Here is a 15,453-nt window from a genome sequence, read left to right as displayed (position 1 = left end):
CGTTTCGGATTATAAGATGTTTTCAATGTTTTCAATATAGACTACATACAGACTAAAAATGAGTGGACAAACATACTAAAACGCGTCTATATAGATCAGATTCAGAAAAAAAGTTAAAACATCTTATAATTCGAAACGGAGGCAGCAACATTTTACCTCACAACAATCATCACAACTGAAGCAGTAGATTGCCATTCCTTTCATTTTTCGCATGTATATAGAAGCAATTGATAAAAACGGAGAGTTCCGTTTTCCCTAAGATCAGCTCACTTTCTTATTGAATTTTTGCAAATGCAACCACATGCTGACAGCACTCTAACTCTAGCACACGTCACTTACATGCCTAGTAAACGGAAGAAATTAAACAAGATAAACCTTACATGTATCTTGTCTACAGCCTACCCTTGATCTTCTGCACAACCAGGAGGGCATCCTCCCAAGGTAAGTTCAGTGACCGACAGAATCGTAGCATTGTGTTCGTATTGGCCATCCTGAACTTCAGGCCATCAAATCTGAGGGCTTCAATGTGCTTACCAGCGAAAACAGATGGGGTGTTGCTGCTTCACTCTGATTCACCACTACGAAATAACATGGACAGTGGACGATGGTCTGCATCAGTAACATCCGCCGCTGCCCTTGGCAAAGCAGCAGCATCATCGGTGGATGCACACGGTGACTCAGCACTCATGGTGTCCATGATCACTTTTCCGAGAACAAATCGGACCTCGGCAGTAACTCCATCTTCCAGCAACTTATAGTCAATCCCATGTGACCCTCTTCTCTTGTCGTATGAAGTTAGGTCAGAATCAAGGCCGTTAAATATCCCCAACACTCTGCCCTTCTCCCTGGCTGATACAAAAACCTGGGAACAGACCCACGAGAAATCTTAGTATGCATGATGATTATCGACTGACTTGAGAACAAATATACGAGGCAATTAGCAATTTAACTAAACTATATAGCGACTGTTCTGCTACATCCATGCATATTCTCTTGTTAAAACTGGCAGAGATTCAGCAGTGTATTGTGTGCTAACTTAAGTGGCTAGGCAATATTGATTCAAGTGACATCAATAAGAGCCCCAACCACTGTTCTATTTTTCTATTTGCCCAGTAAAACAGAAACGTCTGGAAGTGATAATAAAATGATACCAATATTTGAGAGCACAGAAACAATCTAAATAACTATTTAAATATTAAAATGCAATTAAAAAGCGCTTCATAAAACGCACTGCTGATTCAGCCTGGAAACGGGAAAATAACATAAGTTGCCCCCAGAACAGGAAAACAGAAAATTCAATAAAAAAATGTAAGAACTGCTGGTGTGAAGATGCATGGTTGGGAATTAGGATACGCTAAAGCGGTACTTACAAGTCCTGAAAATTGTGATGCCCCCGGATATCTGACCACTGATTGTTTGAGAGTATTTAAACATGTCAATGTATCAACCGAAGATTTGACTAGTGACACTAGATGTGATGTCCGTTCCATAAGATTATCCACTTTGGCCCCAGAACGCCCAAAAGCTTCTGGGACATATGTAACTGGTGCTCCAACATCTTCGTTCAGGAACTCGATGGCACTGTCCCATGTTCCAAAATGCATCAGTGCAGCAAAAGCCTTGATTACCTGGGCATCTTGTGGAGAATTTACCAATGCATTGTGAAATGCCAACAGCGCTAGCCTGTTAAATAATATCAAGTGAATGAAATATCCGGAGCATGAGTGACAAAGAATATTCATACCGAGGACTGAAAATTGGGTCAAGATATGCTACTTGGTTGTCAAATAAAGAAACAGAAAAAACAGTTTGCCTACTCAGAATAATGGGTGCTAGTATAGGCACAAAAGAGGACAACGTAAATGCACACTGACAGTGGTACGGAGTACTGCAGATATTATAGAACTACGTTAAGTATGTAAGTTTCCAGGCTGGCATAAGTAAATCTAAGAAGATGCACTTTGTCTTCTCTACTCATCCAGACTGAAAAGTGAAAACTACTCCCTCCATCTGGGTTTATTGGCCCTCCTTGTATTTAGTGTTGAACTTTGACCATAAAGTTAACTAATAAAATACGTATGAATATATGTCACAAAAATTATATGGTATCTTTTTTTCAATACAAATCTAATGGCATACTTTTTGTAGCATAAATCATATGTTGTGAGTTATATTTAGATGGCCAAAGTTTGTTTGATCCAAAATACTAGGGTGCTTAATAAACTTGGACGGAGGGAATAATACGCCATGATTATGATGATATAGCCTAATAAACTGTATACCAAAATGTAAAGAAGATAAATATGGTGATATAGCAAAACCGTGATTATCTTCTAATGTGAAACCCAGGAATTAAAGTGATGATATTAGTAATATGACATGAGCTGATAACAAATGTTAGAACAACCACCAGATTACGAAAGTACACACCCACCATGCTGATAAAACAGCCCTTAACAGAGCCAGCAAATGTGTATATTAGTTTTACTAGAAATCAGTCAGTAGATTAAGGAACTATAAAAGAACCACTTTAGGTTTGCATCACTCACGGCAGTGCAAGCCTGATCAGCTATACTTTATGCTTGTCTGGTTGGTACTTGGTATATCCAGCACCAGCACTTCCCGAGGAGCATAATTTAATACTAGCAAGTACAAACAAAGGAATGCTGTATGGTTTACTGCCCTTGGTATAACTTGAGTAAACCCATAATCGTAAACACAGTCAAGTCGAGACACGCACTTCAGCACTCAAGGACCCTTACCACAAAGAGCAGTGGCATGGGCGGTCAGCGGAGAAAAACTTGTCAAGATTAGCCAATAGATTCTGCACAAGTGAAATCAACAGCATGAGACAACATATTAAGCCATAATCTTAAAATCCAAATTTCACATGAACTAACGGGAAGGACACCCACATGGCAACAGCAATTTGAAAAGGGAATCAAGTACTGCTGAAATATAATACCAACTTAGAAAGCATCAGAAATAAGCAACATGACAAGTGGTAGTTCTAAAGTATAGAAAGATGTCAAAGTGACAGATACATCATCTAGTTATTGGCAACACTCTGCCAGTGCCATGACGTGTGCACAGGAAAACAGTTCTTTTCACCAAATAACCCAGCAATAAAGAAACTGGGGATGTGCAATAAGTCAATCTAATTAAAAAATAAACCCAGTTGATAGCCCCACAAGCCCGTAACTGCAGATGACTAGAGACCTAATATAGAGTGTTGATGGAAGCATCTTTTGCCAAGGTGAGGAATACCTCAGGACAACGAAGCCAGCCCCATCATTTTGACAGCTATGAATATGTACCCACACTAATAGCAAAGCTAGAGTTAAGTGTGCGCTTAAATTTTGCAATATATTTAGAATCCAACTTTCCACACAACATGGCACATTTCAGTTACTCACCATGAGCATCAGCCCTCTGTCACTAGATTTGCCCTTTAACTGATCTGACAAATATGCTGCCTAAAATTCAAAGAGCATTCAATAGTGAGTAAGCTGGAAGAGAAGTGGTCACGACCAGAAATCTACTTGTCTAGCAACGAGACCGCGTTGCTCAACTTACCTGAAAAGGCAGCAAAATATCGAGAAGTCCATATTTTCTAAGTAATCTAATCGAAGACTCTGCCGCCCCATAAGATAGCATATATTTCATTTCCATAGCCAACCTTGTCTGCAGAATAAATGAGGTCATCAACGTAAAGAGAAAATACACGAGAAAACATATATGTTTGCACATCGCTTTCAGGGAGATAAACCTTGTCGATATCTATGATGGATGGAGAAAGATCACGTATTGCAGTAGAAGTTTCGCTGGAAAACTGAAAGCCAAGGCGAGCAGCAACTCTCAAGCCACGCAAAATTCTGGCTGAAAGAAATTAGAATCAAAATTTGTCTTGGATAGATAATAATAATACAAATCAAGGACATTCTTGAACACCAACCAGGATCCTCCTTGAAAGAAACATGGGCAGGAATCACTGTACACACCTGATTGATGATTTAAGGAGTTAAGCAGAAGGAAAAGGGTAAGTAGACGAGGACATGGTTGAATCTGCCTGAGAAGACTCTCACTCACTATTACCTTGTTTTTCCTTAGATCCTTTACTCCATTCACATAATCATAAACTCTGTAATTGAATGGATTAAAGAATAGGCTGCCATACAAGCATTAAACAATGTTAGTAATTTAGCTCCCATGATATTTCACAAAAACTGCATTTGATGAGCATTTGAAGTACAAGACTTCGTACAGAACATATTACCTGTTTACTGTAAAGTCTCTTCTCAATGAATCCTTCCAGAGAAGAATATCCCCCTCATCATGGCCATCTGTCTCTTCTGAGCAGTTTACATTTTCATTTCCTTTCACTTGAGTCGTATTTGTTTTGAAGCTTGAAACCTGTAAGAACAAAAGACAACATAAGCAAACGAGGGTTAGACAACAATGCTCTAAGAACCAGTATCCAAAATGCCAATGTTCCTATGAATAATAAACCTCAAATAATGAACCACGCCATCTAACAAGACATATTGGAAAGCGTTTGCCAACGATGAAACAACGTGAGAAAACATGTTGTTTAATCTGAAAAGAATCAGAAGCACGTCAATGGGACAATGGTATCATTATTTTTCGAAATAAGAAACATGAGTGATCTTTGAATGAACTGAAACCTGTTTGAGACTTGCAGTGGTGATCACATCAAAATCTTTAGGTGCCCTTTTGAGTAGCAAATCTCTCACACATCCCCCAACAAGATAAGCTTCAAATCCTGTAAAACAACTTTGTCCTTGAGTACTGCATACATTCTTATGTTTTAGCACAGTGGTGAGTTAATAAGCAAAAAGCATGACATGAATGTGGTGTCCAAGCTCTTAGCTTTGAAACGGGGATAAATAACCAAGCAACTTGTATGCACCTTTTCGTTTCAGCATTTGTAGAACAGTCATACAATTGCGAGGTATAGCGCCCGCGGGGATTCCAACGGCTCTCGAGTCAAAATATTTCCACGACGAAGGATCGATGAATCCTGCACATGAATAACAGTTGATAAAGTCGATTTGCATAGACATACATGGCTTACATTTGTTTGTCAGGATTTACTTGAACATCTTTACTCGAAACGAACAACTGGGTGCTTCCCATACACCAAAAACCAGTGCAGAGAGAATGTGATAATAATAAGTACTAGTACAGGAGCTAAACGAGAACAAGCTACCCGTGCAGCTGCACAACAGCTGCGGAAGGCGAGCTGCATAGATGATTTACCTGGCCTTGAAGCGGAGCTGGACCGCCCGTTCCGCAGACGACCGCCGTCTTCCTTCCTCGAGCCGTACTTCCTCATCTGAAGGTAGCAGGGCGATGGATGGGTTAGAGACAGGGCAAAACTTTGCTGAAGTGCGCCGCCGGCGAGGTGCTCGACGGAATGCCAGACGGGCATGGGGGAGGAGGCGGCGTGGTGACTGACCTGGAGGAGACGCGAGGCCGCGGAGCTGAGGCGGGAGAGGAGGGGCGCGGGGGAGGGGAGAGAAGAGAGGTCGGTGCACCGTCGGACCGCCGTCATGACATGGCCTGGGGAGGCAGGCGGGCGGTGGCGGCGCGGAGGGCGTGCTGTGCGGCAGACGGCGGGGAGTCTTTGGCACGCACGGTTGTTGTACCTGGCAACCCAGGCTGAAGCGGGCCGCTCTCAGTGGCCACGGTCCACGGAGAGAGGGGGGCAGGGCGCAGTCGGGCTGACGGCGAACGGCCCATTAAGGCCAGTGAACCAACGAGATGAGCCCAAACTCAACGCAAATGCTATTTCTCGCTCGTTGCGACGTTGCCGGTAGCAATAGGTCTCGCCTACATCTTTTGAGGAGTTGGGATCATATGGAAGTACTGCGAGGGAAACATGGGGCAGGCAAGGGCATGTTCGGCCAGTTACTAAGGGTGCGTTTGGATCTTAGGCAAGGTCAGCTCCTAGCCTTGCCTCGCAAGAATATTCATTTGGTTAGGAAAATAAAGCTAGCCTCTCGTGTCAATCTAGCTTTTAATTGCCAGAAAAACCTTGCCGAGGGAGGTGAGCCAATTCGGCTCTCTCGCACTGGCAAACACACAATCATGGACATCTTTGACGGTTAACGCTTTAATTTTGCGCCTTTCCAAACACTAAGCCTTGCTTTCGACGACTCTAGCCGGAACAGGCTAGATTAACCTGGCCTAGCTAAGCTAGTTGTGCTAGTAAACCAAACGATTCCTAAGTGGCAAGCGCCAGGGTTGGGAATGGCGAAGCTAAATGCGGATGACGCGATTGTTAAGTAGGCCAACCGAAGTGAGGTGGAAGTGACGAGATGATCAAAACCATTTTTGGTGCTTCTGTAGTGGTATTTGAGGGTGTTACGGATGCAGTGATGCTCAAGGCTTTGGCATGCAAGGGGCAGTATCTCTAGCTGAGGACCTGCATGTAAATACTATTAGTATCACATTCGACTATATGAGAGTCGTTAATGAGTTGCAGGGATCTATCCATCATGGAGCCTATTTGCATGATTCTAAAGGAGACCGGAGATCAAGTTGTAGAGTTTCAACAGTGCACTTTTCGTCATGAATAACGCGGTTGTAATGGGGAACCCCATCGATTACCTATGGGAGCTACTCGCCTACTACTATGCAGTAGGGCGCTATGTTTGGTTTCTTGAGCCTCGAGCTCACTTTCCTATTACCTGAAACATTGAAGTTTAAATAAAGTAGTGTTGTTTTACCATTAAAAAATCGCTTACAGCGTAGTGCTACTCGGTTGATTCAATACTATAGTTGCGCGTGAGTTATTTGGGATTTTTTTTATCATTTTTTCTACTGTTTTGCATCGTTTTTCGGGTGTTCACCCATTTTCCTCTTTATTTTATTTCCTCTTTTGGTTTTCTTTCTTTCATTTTCACTGGTTTCTTTAGTTTTTTTCTTTTTACGACACATGTATAATTTTTATACATATTATATATTTCCTGTATGCACTAGGATTTTTTATAAAATTTTAATATTTTTCAAATACATTATTAATATCTTTTTAAGATATATGTTTTGATATCTATTTTTTCCTACACATTGTAAAGTTTTCTTATACATCTAAAATGATTTAAAAAAATAAGTGTTAAACATTTTTAAAATACATGTTGAAACTTTTTTAGCGACACACATACTTTTTAATCTATACATTTTTTTATATTTGTATAAATATATTTTTACGTGTCAGAAACATGTTTTTGAAACACGTGAACCTTTTTAAAATGTAACATGCTTTTTTTGAATGGGACGAAGCAACATTTTTTGAATTGCATGAACATATTTTTACATAGTAACAAACGTTTCAAAATTTTCACCTACATTTTTTCGGAAAAGTGAAGATTTTTTAATGGCGCATACATTTTTTAATGTACACACGTTTTTAAAACCGTTTGATCTACCATTTTTTACACTGCATGAACTTTTCCTAATGTGCGGCAAACAATTTAAAAGATAAAACTAAATTATTTTTTGACAATACATGTATTTAATATTTTTCAAAATACAATGAGAAGTGAAAAAATGACTGTGACATCAGCATGGTGAGACCACATGGCTACTGGGTCAGCCCACTCCCAGCTCCCTATACGTGAGCTCAAAGCTCTGCAAGACTTGGCTCGGCCTCGAAGGTCCAATGAGCTGAGCCCATGCCCTTAGGCAGGCTCAACAAGGCAAATCAAGACGTGGTGTATTGCTAAAATAACTAATAATTTATGATCAATATTAGTAATTCACACTCACAAATACACTATATAGCCTTGCATCGAGTTGTGGCATAGTTTATCAGGTTTGTTAATTATGTTATTGATGGCCTGCAAGACACACAGGGTTATGTAGCGTCTTTGTGCAAATATTCCAAACGTATTGGTCTTCATGAAAAGCGGTTTGAAGTCTTGGTGCGAGTGATTCAGTCGCACACAAATTGTCACGGGTCTTATGTAAATTAATTGTTTTGATATCTACAAGGATTAGCACGGTGTCGAAAGCCAAGTAACTAAGGTTGAAACAAAGCAGCAAATTTATAAACTAAATAACATGAAAGGAAAAAAGGATAGAAAATGAAACACACGCCTTGTCAGGCTCCTCCTTGTCCCCTTTTCCCCTTTAGTGCATGTGTGTTATAGGGCCAGTTCTTTTGGCGGCTTAAAAAATAAGCCGCCTCCTCCCTAGCTTTTGTTATAAGCCCCTCCCTTATTTATTGGGGCTTCTGAACTAGTTATGAGATTACTAATGTAGAAGCCTCCATGAATTTTGGGAGCGGCTTATTTTTTAAGCTGGGGAGAGGCAGCTTATGTTTTAAGCCACCCAAAAGAACTGACCCATAGAGTGTAGTTGCAGTCAACATGTCACATGCAGTTGCAACTCATTTATGTGGACATGTGGTTTCCTGGCTCTCTCTAGTAGTTGTGGGGCGCGTTGCATCGCTTGCAGTTGCAGTTGACATGCCCACATCTAGTTGCAATCCAGGGGTATGCAACTGGTCGTTCCTCCTCAGTGACTGCAACAAAGACATTTTAAAACACATTGCAGTTATGTTTTAAACTCAATCGATTGTGTTTTGGCAATCCCTAAAAAGGAAAACAAAGACATTGTTGTCACCGCCCTTCGTCACCAATGGCATAGAAACGAAAAAACACGCAAATATTCACTTCCTCTCCATTATAAGTTGCAGACACTTTGTACCTCTGCAGTTGTGTATATGTGTTACATAGTGTAGTTGCAGTCAATATCAACAATTCAAGGACTCAATCGACATGCAACTATCACGAATGTGTGAGAAACCACTTAAATTGAGAAAACACCCCCTGGAAGTGTGGGAGGAGGGTTTCTACATGAACGTAGAAACAAGGACACAAAAAAGGGAAAAGGAAAAAAGAACAATGAAAAAGGAAGAAGGGAAAATGAAAAATGAAAAATGAAAAATCATCGTATTTTCTATAAATTGCCATATGAATTAGAAGTCGTATAAGAATGACTTGTTTGATCTTGAGTGAAACAATAGTAAAATAGAAATAAACCATCAAACTAAAAAAACAAAGTATAGCTTAACAAACATGAGATTTCTCACACGCCAGAAAAAAAAAAGGGCCAATTGACAAAGAGACCCTCCATCATGCCCAATCCATTGTGGGTCCATGCCCAACACAAAGAAAAAACAAAAATGAAAAAAATAAACAGGTTTGTCACACCGTAATGGGCCGGCATGACACGAGACAACCAACGCTCATGAATCGTAAAGCAATGTAGATCCAACAACTTAAGTGTGTCGACTGAGACTTCCCTAAATATCAATCGACTAATATTTAGCAAGCCCAAACAATAAAAGCAATTTCAACTCTTCACGCTTATTTTCAAAGTTTGCTTCTTTCAAAGCAGTTGATGGAATTTCATCTTCTTCGGTAAGTCATAAAGTTATCTACAAGAAAATATCTCACGCTTTCCTTCTTCTTCTGTAGGTGCCGTCGCCGGACCGCCTTAGAGCATCTACAACCGGACCTCTTAAACCCGCCTCATACGCCAGGGCGGGCCGCCCGGGCACGATTTTTGACCCAGACAGGCTCCTCAAATGGCCCTCAAATGTCCGGGCTGACCGGCACCCCCCATATCCAGCCCAAATATGAGGCGGATATGGGGGCGCCTGGGCGCGTCCGGGCATGCCGGGCATGCCCGCCACGCCTGTACTTTCACTAGTGTGATCTCCGAACAATGTTGACATAGTTGAATCATATGCATGTTGGGGGACGCAGTAGTTCAAAAAATTTATCTACGATCACGCAAGATCTATCTAGGAGATGCATAGCAACGAGAGGGGAGAGTGTGTCTACATACCCTCGTAGACCGAAAGCGAAAGTGTTTAGTAACGCGATTGATGTAGTCGAACATCTTCGCGATCCATGTACCGAACATACAGCACCTCTGTCGTGGTTCTAAGTCTGACAGTAGTGTACGGGGGTAAGTATGGAGAGGCAAGATCTTAGCTGTGGGGAAGTTGTAAGCACGCAAGGTTTACGAGTTCAGGCCCTTCTCGGAGGAAGTAATAGCCCTACGTCTTGGAGCCCGGAGGCGGTCGACTGGATTATATGAATATGGGTTACAGAGGTGCGAACCCTTGTCTCGGAGGAGGGGGTGGCTTATATAGAGTGCGCCAGGACCCCGGCCAGCCCACGTTACAAAGGGTTCAATGTACATTAAGGCAGAGCGTTACTGGTAACGCTAGTAATAAAGTGCTATGATGACCATAAAAGCTATTTAATGGCCGACCATTAGCGTGCGGAGTGACTTCAGGTCTCCTGGCCGTCGAGTGGTTGGATCTTGGTCGAGTGATTGTTTCTTGGTCGAGCGTCTTCGAGTCTGTCGAGTGGAACACCTCCAAGTCGATTGAAAGGTGGTTTCTTCTAGAGATGTCCTTGGCTAGAGCGGTTAGGACAGGCCCATGACCCTACCCTAGGTACATAGCTTCATCATTAGCCCCCGAATGGATTGAGGTTTGAGTGGGGAAGGAGTTGAGAACCCCTCCGACTCGTTTTTCATGCCGTGAGCATATCTTGTTCCGGATCAATGGACCTGAGTGATGACAACAACTTCCTTTTCAGTCGCCTTGATCCATTCTTAATTCTTCGTCGAGTGAGTTTCTTCGCTTGTAGGGCTCCGAGTGATGGTGCGGAGGAGATCTTTGGTCTGACCAGTTGTTTGTTGCGCGCAGATTTCGCGGGATCCGAATTTTGGGAAGTGCGCGGGACGGGGGAGGCCGCAGTAATTGGATGGGATAGAGCGGAGCCGCCTCGATCCCCGCGCCACCTTTTTCGCCACGTATCGCGCGCGCGGTCGTTACGGGATTTGACATAGCCGCCTGGGCCTACCCGTCAGCCACTCGGAAGCGGCCTGATATAAAGCGCCGGACCGGAGTCTCCCGAACAGTGCATCTCATTTCCTCTTCTCTTCCTCATGCCCCTCCGCTGCGCTCGCTCTCACCCCAGCGCCACCGCACCGTACGCGTCTCGCCGGCGACAATAGGGAAGGAGAAGACGGCGGCTCTGGAGCGGGCAAAGAAGGCGATAACGAGGTCGAAGGGGAAGGCGACCAGCCGGGGCGGATCTTCCTCGCGGTCCGGCCTGCCGAGGGGCTGGATCCAGGGCGACTGGATCCACTCGAGGATCTCCCAAGAAGACCTCGACGACTTGGCCGAAGGGGGGCTGATCCCCTACGACTCGGCGCGGCTTCCGGGGAAGGAATCTGAGCCGCAGCCTCAGGAGGGTGAGCGTGTCCTTCTTGCCACCCACGTCGACCGTGGATTTTCCTTGCCCCTCACCCCTTCTTCCGAGGGTTTTTGAACTTCTTTGGGGCACAACTCCATCATTTTACCCCCAACTCAATCGTTTATCTTGCCTCTTTCATTTCTTTGTGTGAGAACTTCCTGGGTTGTCGGCCTCACTGGGGTCTCTTCAAGCATATTTTCACTTGTCGCTCCCAGATAGTGAAAAAGGCTAATCCGAGTGACGAGAGGACCCAAGTGATCCAGATGTGTGGGGGTCTTGGCATCCAAATGAGAGGGAAAAGCTCCTTCCCGGCCATGATTCTTCCCGACTCAGTTCGCGGATGGCAGTCGACCTGGTTTTACTGTAAAGACCAGTCGACGCCGGGGCAATCGACTGGCCTCCCTCCCTTTACCATGGACCGAGTGGAAAAACCCTCCCCTTTGAAGGTACTCCCGGAGGAGAAGGCGCACGTGAAGGTGCTGGTTGACCGAGTGGTCCAGCTTTTTCGCGACTGGGTCACTGGTATGGATCTCTTGGAAGTCTTCCTTCAGCGGCGCATCCAGCCTCTCCAAGCCCGAGACCATCCGATGTGGATGTATTCGGATCTTGAAGACTCCACTCGGATCCACCCGGAGGAGGTCGACGACGACACACTGGAGAAGTGGCTGTCTGGCATTACTGGGAATAAGGACAATCCCAGGGGAGCCAGGAGAGTCCCTCCATTCGACCAGTCCCACGCACCCGAGCAGGTCTAATTCTGAGTTTTTGCTTGTAATCTGAATTCACTCGCGTAGCTGCCTATATTGCGTCGACTGACTTTGATCTACCTGCTTTCTTTCAGGCCATCATTGAAATGTATTCAATGCCCAACGGGGAGCAGGAGCAAGCTCTGGAAGGCGAGGCGAGTGGCGGCGAAAGCGGCGAGTGGACTTCCGATGGTGAAGGGGATGGAGGGAGCGACGGCTCAAGCGGTAGAGAAGAAGTCGAGTCGCCTCCTCGTAGGGAGAGGCGATCCAAGCTTGACCAAGAACGGCCGAGTGCCCGTGACAAGGCAACTGCTCCAGCTGGTCAGTCTTTGAAGCGCCCTCGGATCTCTTTGCCAACCCCGACTGAGAAGGCGCCAAAGCACCCCAGAGTTGTAGAGCCGAAGACTCGGAAGGCGTTGCCGAAAATCAAGATTGATATCCCCGTCGCTTCCGCGTGAGTGCCTCTCTTTGCATTCACTCGACGCTCTGCGCTGTTTGTTTTTCTTGTTTTAACTGGACGAACTTTGGAACTGTCAGCGCTGCTACCTCCGGGACCTCAGCTTACAGGGACGAAGATGAGGTGATGGAGGACGCGGTCACTTCTAATCCGGGTATGATCCCTGCCATACTGTCTTTATTTTGGTTGATTCAACTGCAACGCGTACCATTGGGTGATGTGACTTTAACGATTGAACTTTGCATAGCTCCCAACGTTATTGACCTCCCTGATGATGATGAAGAGCCTAAGAGGCCTTCGACAAGGAAAAATAGGCGAGCTCCTGCAGGCGGGGCGCTACAGACGACGCCGAGGGCGGAACCAGTTGTTCAGGACACTTGCGACGTCAATCGGGGTTCTGTTACCTTCGCTGAGCCACTGTCGAGTGCCCTGCCTTCTTCGTCGACTGCTCAGGCCCCTGTCGAACTACCTTCAGTTTTTGCGACCCATCATGTCCCGGAGGACGAGGTGAATGCTGCTAAGGAAGCCATACGCCAAGCGGGCATTATGATGGAGAAGATGAAGACGGTGCGGGACGCCAGCCAAGCCGCCTATGATGCCAGCTCGGCTCTCCAAAGCAACATTCAGGTTAGTTGGTCGCCACTTGTTTTGTTAGGATATGCTACCTGAAGATTCTTTCCGAAAACCGTTGCGTCTGTACACCCACTAGGTGTGTCGATTGAATTTTTGGTCTAGTGGGGGCACGCTGAGTGCACCCACTGGGTGTAGTCCCCGAGGCTATGGTGGACTGCTGGCAGTCAACTGTAGTCTTTGTATTTTGCCGAATGTATAAACCGAACTGGTAGTTTATCTCTTCCACTCGATCTGGTCGAGTGGGATCAGAACCGGTGGGGGCACGCCAAGTGCACCCACTGGGTGTAGTCCCCGAGACCGCGGTCGACTGCTGGCAGTCGATTGTGGTCTGAGTTCTACTTTTTCTCTCTCTCTTTTTATTCCCCTCACTCGACTCCGGCGGACCGGTCGAGTGGGATCAGAACCGGTGGGGGCACGCTAAGTGCACCCACTGGGTGTAGTCCCCGAGACTATGGTGGACTGCGGGCAGTCGACCGTAGTCTTAGTATTTATTGTCTTTGTTGTTTTTTTTGCTGTAAAAATAACTTCTCCCCTTTGATTTCAGAAATCTTGTGATCTTGGAGCTCGCTTTGCTGACTTGGAGAAGCAGCAGATTCAACTGAACCTTGACTTGGAGCTGGCCAGGACAGAGCTGCAAAAGGTCAGAGACGGTGCCGCAGGTAAGACGAGTTTGTCAACTGGTCAGTTTTAGGCTTGAGTACCCTTCCGCCATTTCTGAATCAATCATCATTTATTTGCAGAAAAACTGAGAGAAGCTCTGGCGAAGAAGGATCAGGATTTGGCCGCTGCTCGTAAGGAGGATGACGACAAGACCGCTCTGGCCGAACAGAAGCTGTCTTCGGTCGGCCAGTTGGAAGAAGAGAATACCAGGCTGAAGACCGCTCTGAATGACTCCAACAAGGAGTGCTCGCTCTGGAAGAAGGCGAATCTCATCCAGGGCGAGAAAATGGAAGGCATTGCTCGCAGGAGGGATGATCTAGAGAGTAATCTGAGAAGTCTTGCCAAGAAGCTGTTCATCAAGCTTGAAGGTGCACATTCTGTTCCGACTGACTTTTTTTGAGTCGACTCAGTGTACGAAAATTGACTTATCCTTGGATCGTGAATGCAGAGTTTTGCCAGAACTTCGAAGAGGAGACTAGGCGGATCGAGCCTGGTTTGGATCCAATCAACTCTCCCGTGAAAGATGAAACTGCCATGAATCTGCTCCGTCTGGAATCTCGCATCGACAGTGTCGTGGACTACTTAGCTCGATTGAAGGTTGCCATGTCGCGGATTGACCCAGCACTTTGGCCAGAGGCTGAGCTCCAAAATGACATTGAGTCCCTGATGACTCGACTAAATGAAATCCCCGACCGAGTGCAGGAGTGGAAGAAGTCTGCTGCTCGGTGTGGCGCTGACGTGGCTCTGTCTTTGGTTCGTGTCCACTACAAGGAGGTGCGACAGGACAAACTGGCAGCAATCAAGGTCGCCAACACCCATAAGCATGACTTCCGAAACTTTATGGAGACTTTCATCGCTGCAGCCACTCAGATAGCCGACAGCGTCGACCTGGATGAGTTCGTCGAGCCTGCCAGCCCTCCTCCCGCGGAGTGAACAAACTCTTATATCCCACCTTAAATTTTCCTCGGAATGCCGAGTGGTTTTTGTAACCATTAAACTTTTTCAGGCTGCATGTCCGAGCACTTCGATCTGTGATTTGGAACCTTTGGAATTTACCCGAACTTGGTTTACCGTTGAATATCTTTATGAATCTCCTGCCGAGTGAACCCATTCTTCATTCGAGACAACTTTTGCATTCGCAGCGCAGCTCCGAAGGAGAGGGAAGCATTCGACCTATGTCTTGTATTTGTGGCGAAGCTCCCCAGGAGAAGATGGCGGTCGACCCACACCCTGTTATCGCAGAGTGGGACGGAGCGCACATTGTATTTGTGGCGAAGCTCCCCAGGACAAGGTGGCAGTCGACCTGCCCCTCGTCGTCCTTGAGGAATGAGATGTGTTTTGTACTTAGGCAAGTATTGGACCGCAGCTAAGCCTCCGAGTGGGAGGATTGCTCTCCACTCGGTAGGATTTTTTCAAACTTAGGCGAGTGCCGGACTACAGCTAAGTCTCTAAGTGAGAGAACTTAGGCGAGTGCTGGAATGCAGCTAAGCCCCCGAGTGGGAGGATTGCTCTCCACTCGGTAGGATTTTTTCAAACTTAGGCGAGTGCCGGACTGCAGCTAAGTCTCTAAGTGAGAGAACTTAGGCGAGTACTGGACTGCAGCTAAGCCCCGAGTGGGAGGATTGCTCTCCACTCGGTAGGATTTTTTCAA

General features: G+C 45.4%; 1 protein-coding gene across 2 annotated transcripts; it reads right to left on the bottom strand.

Annotated features, from left to right (window-relative positions):
• Positions 1 to 169: 169 nt before the first annotated feature.
• On the bottom strand, positions 170 to 5,659 carry LOC119303987 (poly(A) polymerase I-like). Of its 2 annotated transcripts, XM_037581150.1 has the most exons (14): positions 5,480 to 5,659; positions 5,281 to 5,356; positions 4,931 to 5,041; positions 4,686 to 4,783; positions 4,510 to 4,596; positions 4,277 to 4,413; positions 4,096 to 4,168; positions 3,956 to 4,001; positions 3,770 to 3,879; positions 3,577 to 3,684; positions 3,417 to 3,476; positions 2,763 to 2,824; positions 1,371 to 1,683; positions 170 to 862 (listed from the first exon to the last, which is right to left on the bottom strand). In XM_037581150.1, the coding sequence occupies exons 1-14, from the start codon at positions 5,573 to 5,575 to the stop codon at positions 563 to 565; spliced, it is 1,677 nt and encodes a 558-aa protein (XP_037437047.1). In that variant the 5' UTR covers positions 5,576 to 5,659; the 3' UTR covers positions 170 to 562. The 2 variants fall into 2 exon arrangements, with proteins under 2 accessions (XP_037437047.1, XP_037437048.1); XM_037581151.1 differs by lacking the exon at positions 4,510 to 4,596.
• Between the last annotated feature and the right edge of the window lie 9,794 nt (positions 5,660 to 15,453).

Source organism: Triticum dicoccoides, chromosome 5A (assembly GCF_002162155.2).
Source record: "Triticum dicoccoides isolate Atlit2015 ecotype Zavitan chromosome 5A, WEW_v2.0, whole genome shotgun sequence".
NCBI classification, from domain to species: Eukaryota; Viridiplantae; Streptophyta; class Magnoliopsida; order Poales; family Poaceae; genus Triticum; species Triticum dicoccoides.
This window is presented reverse-complemented; position numbering and strand designations above follow the sequence as displayed.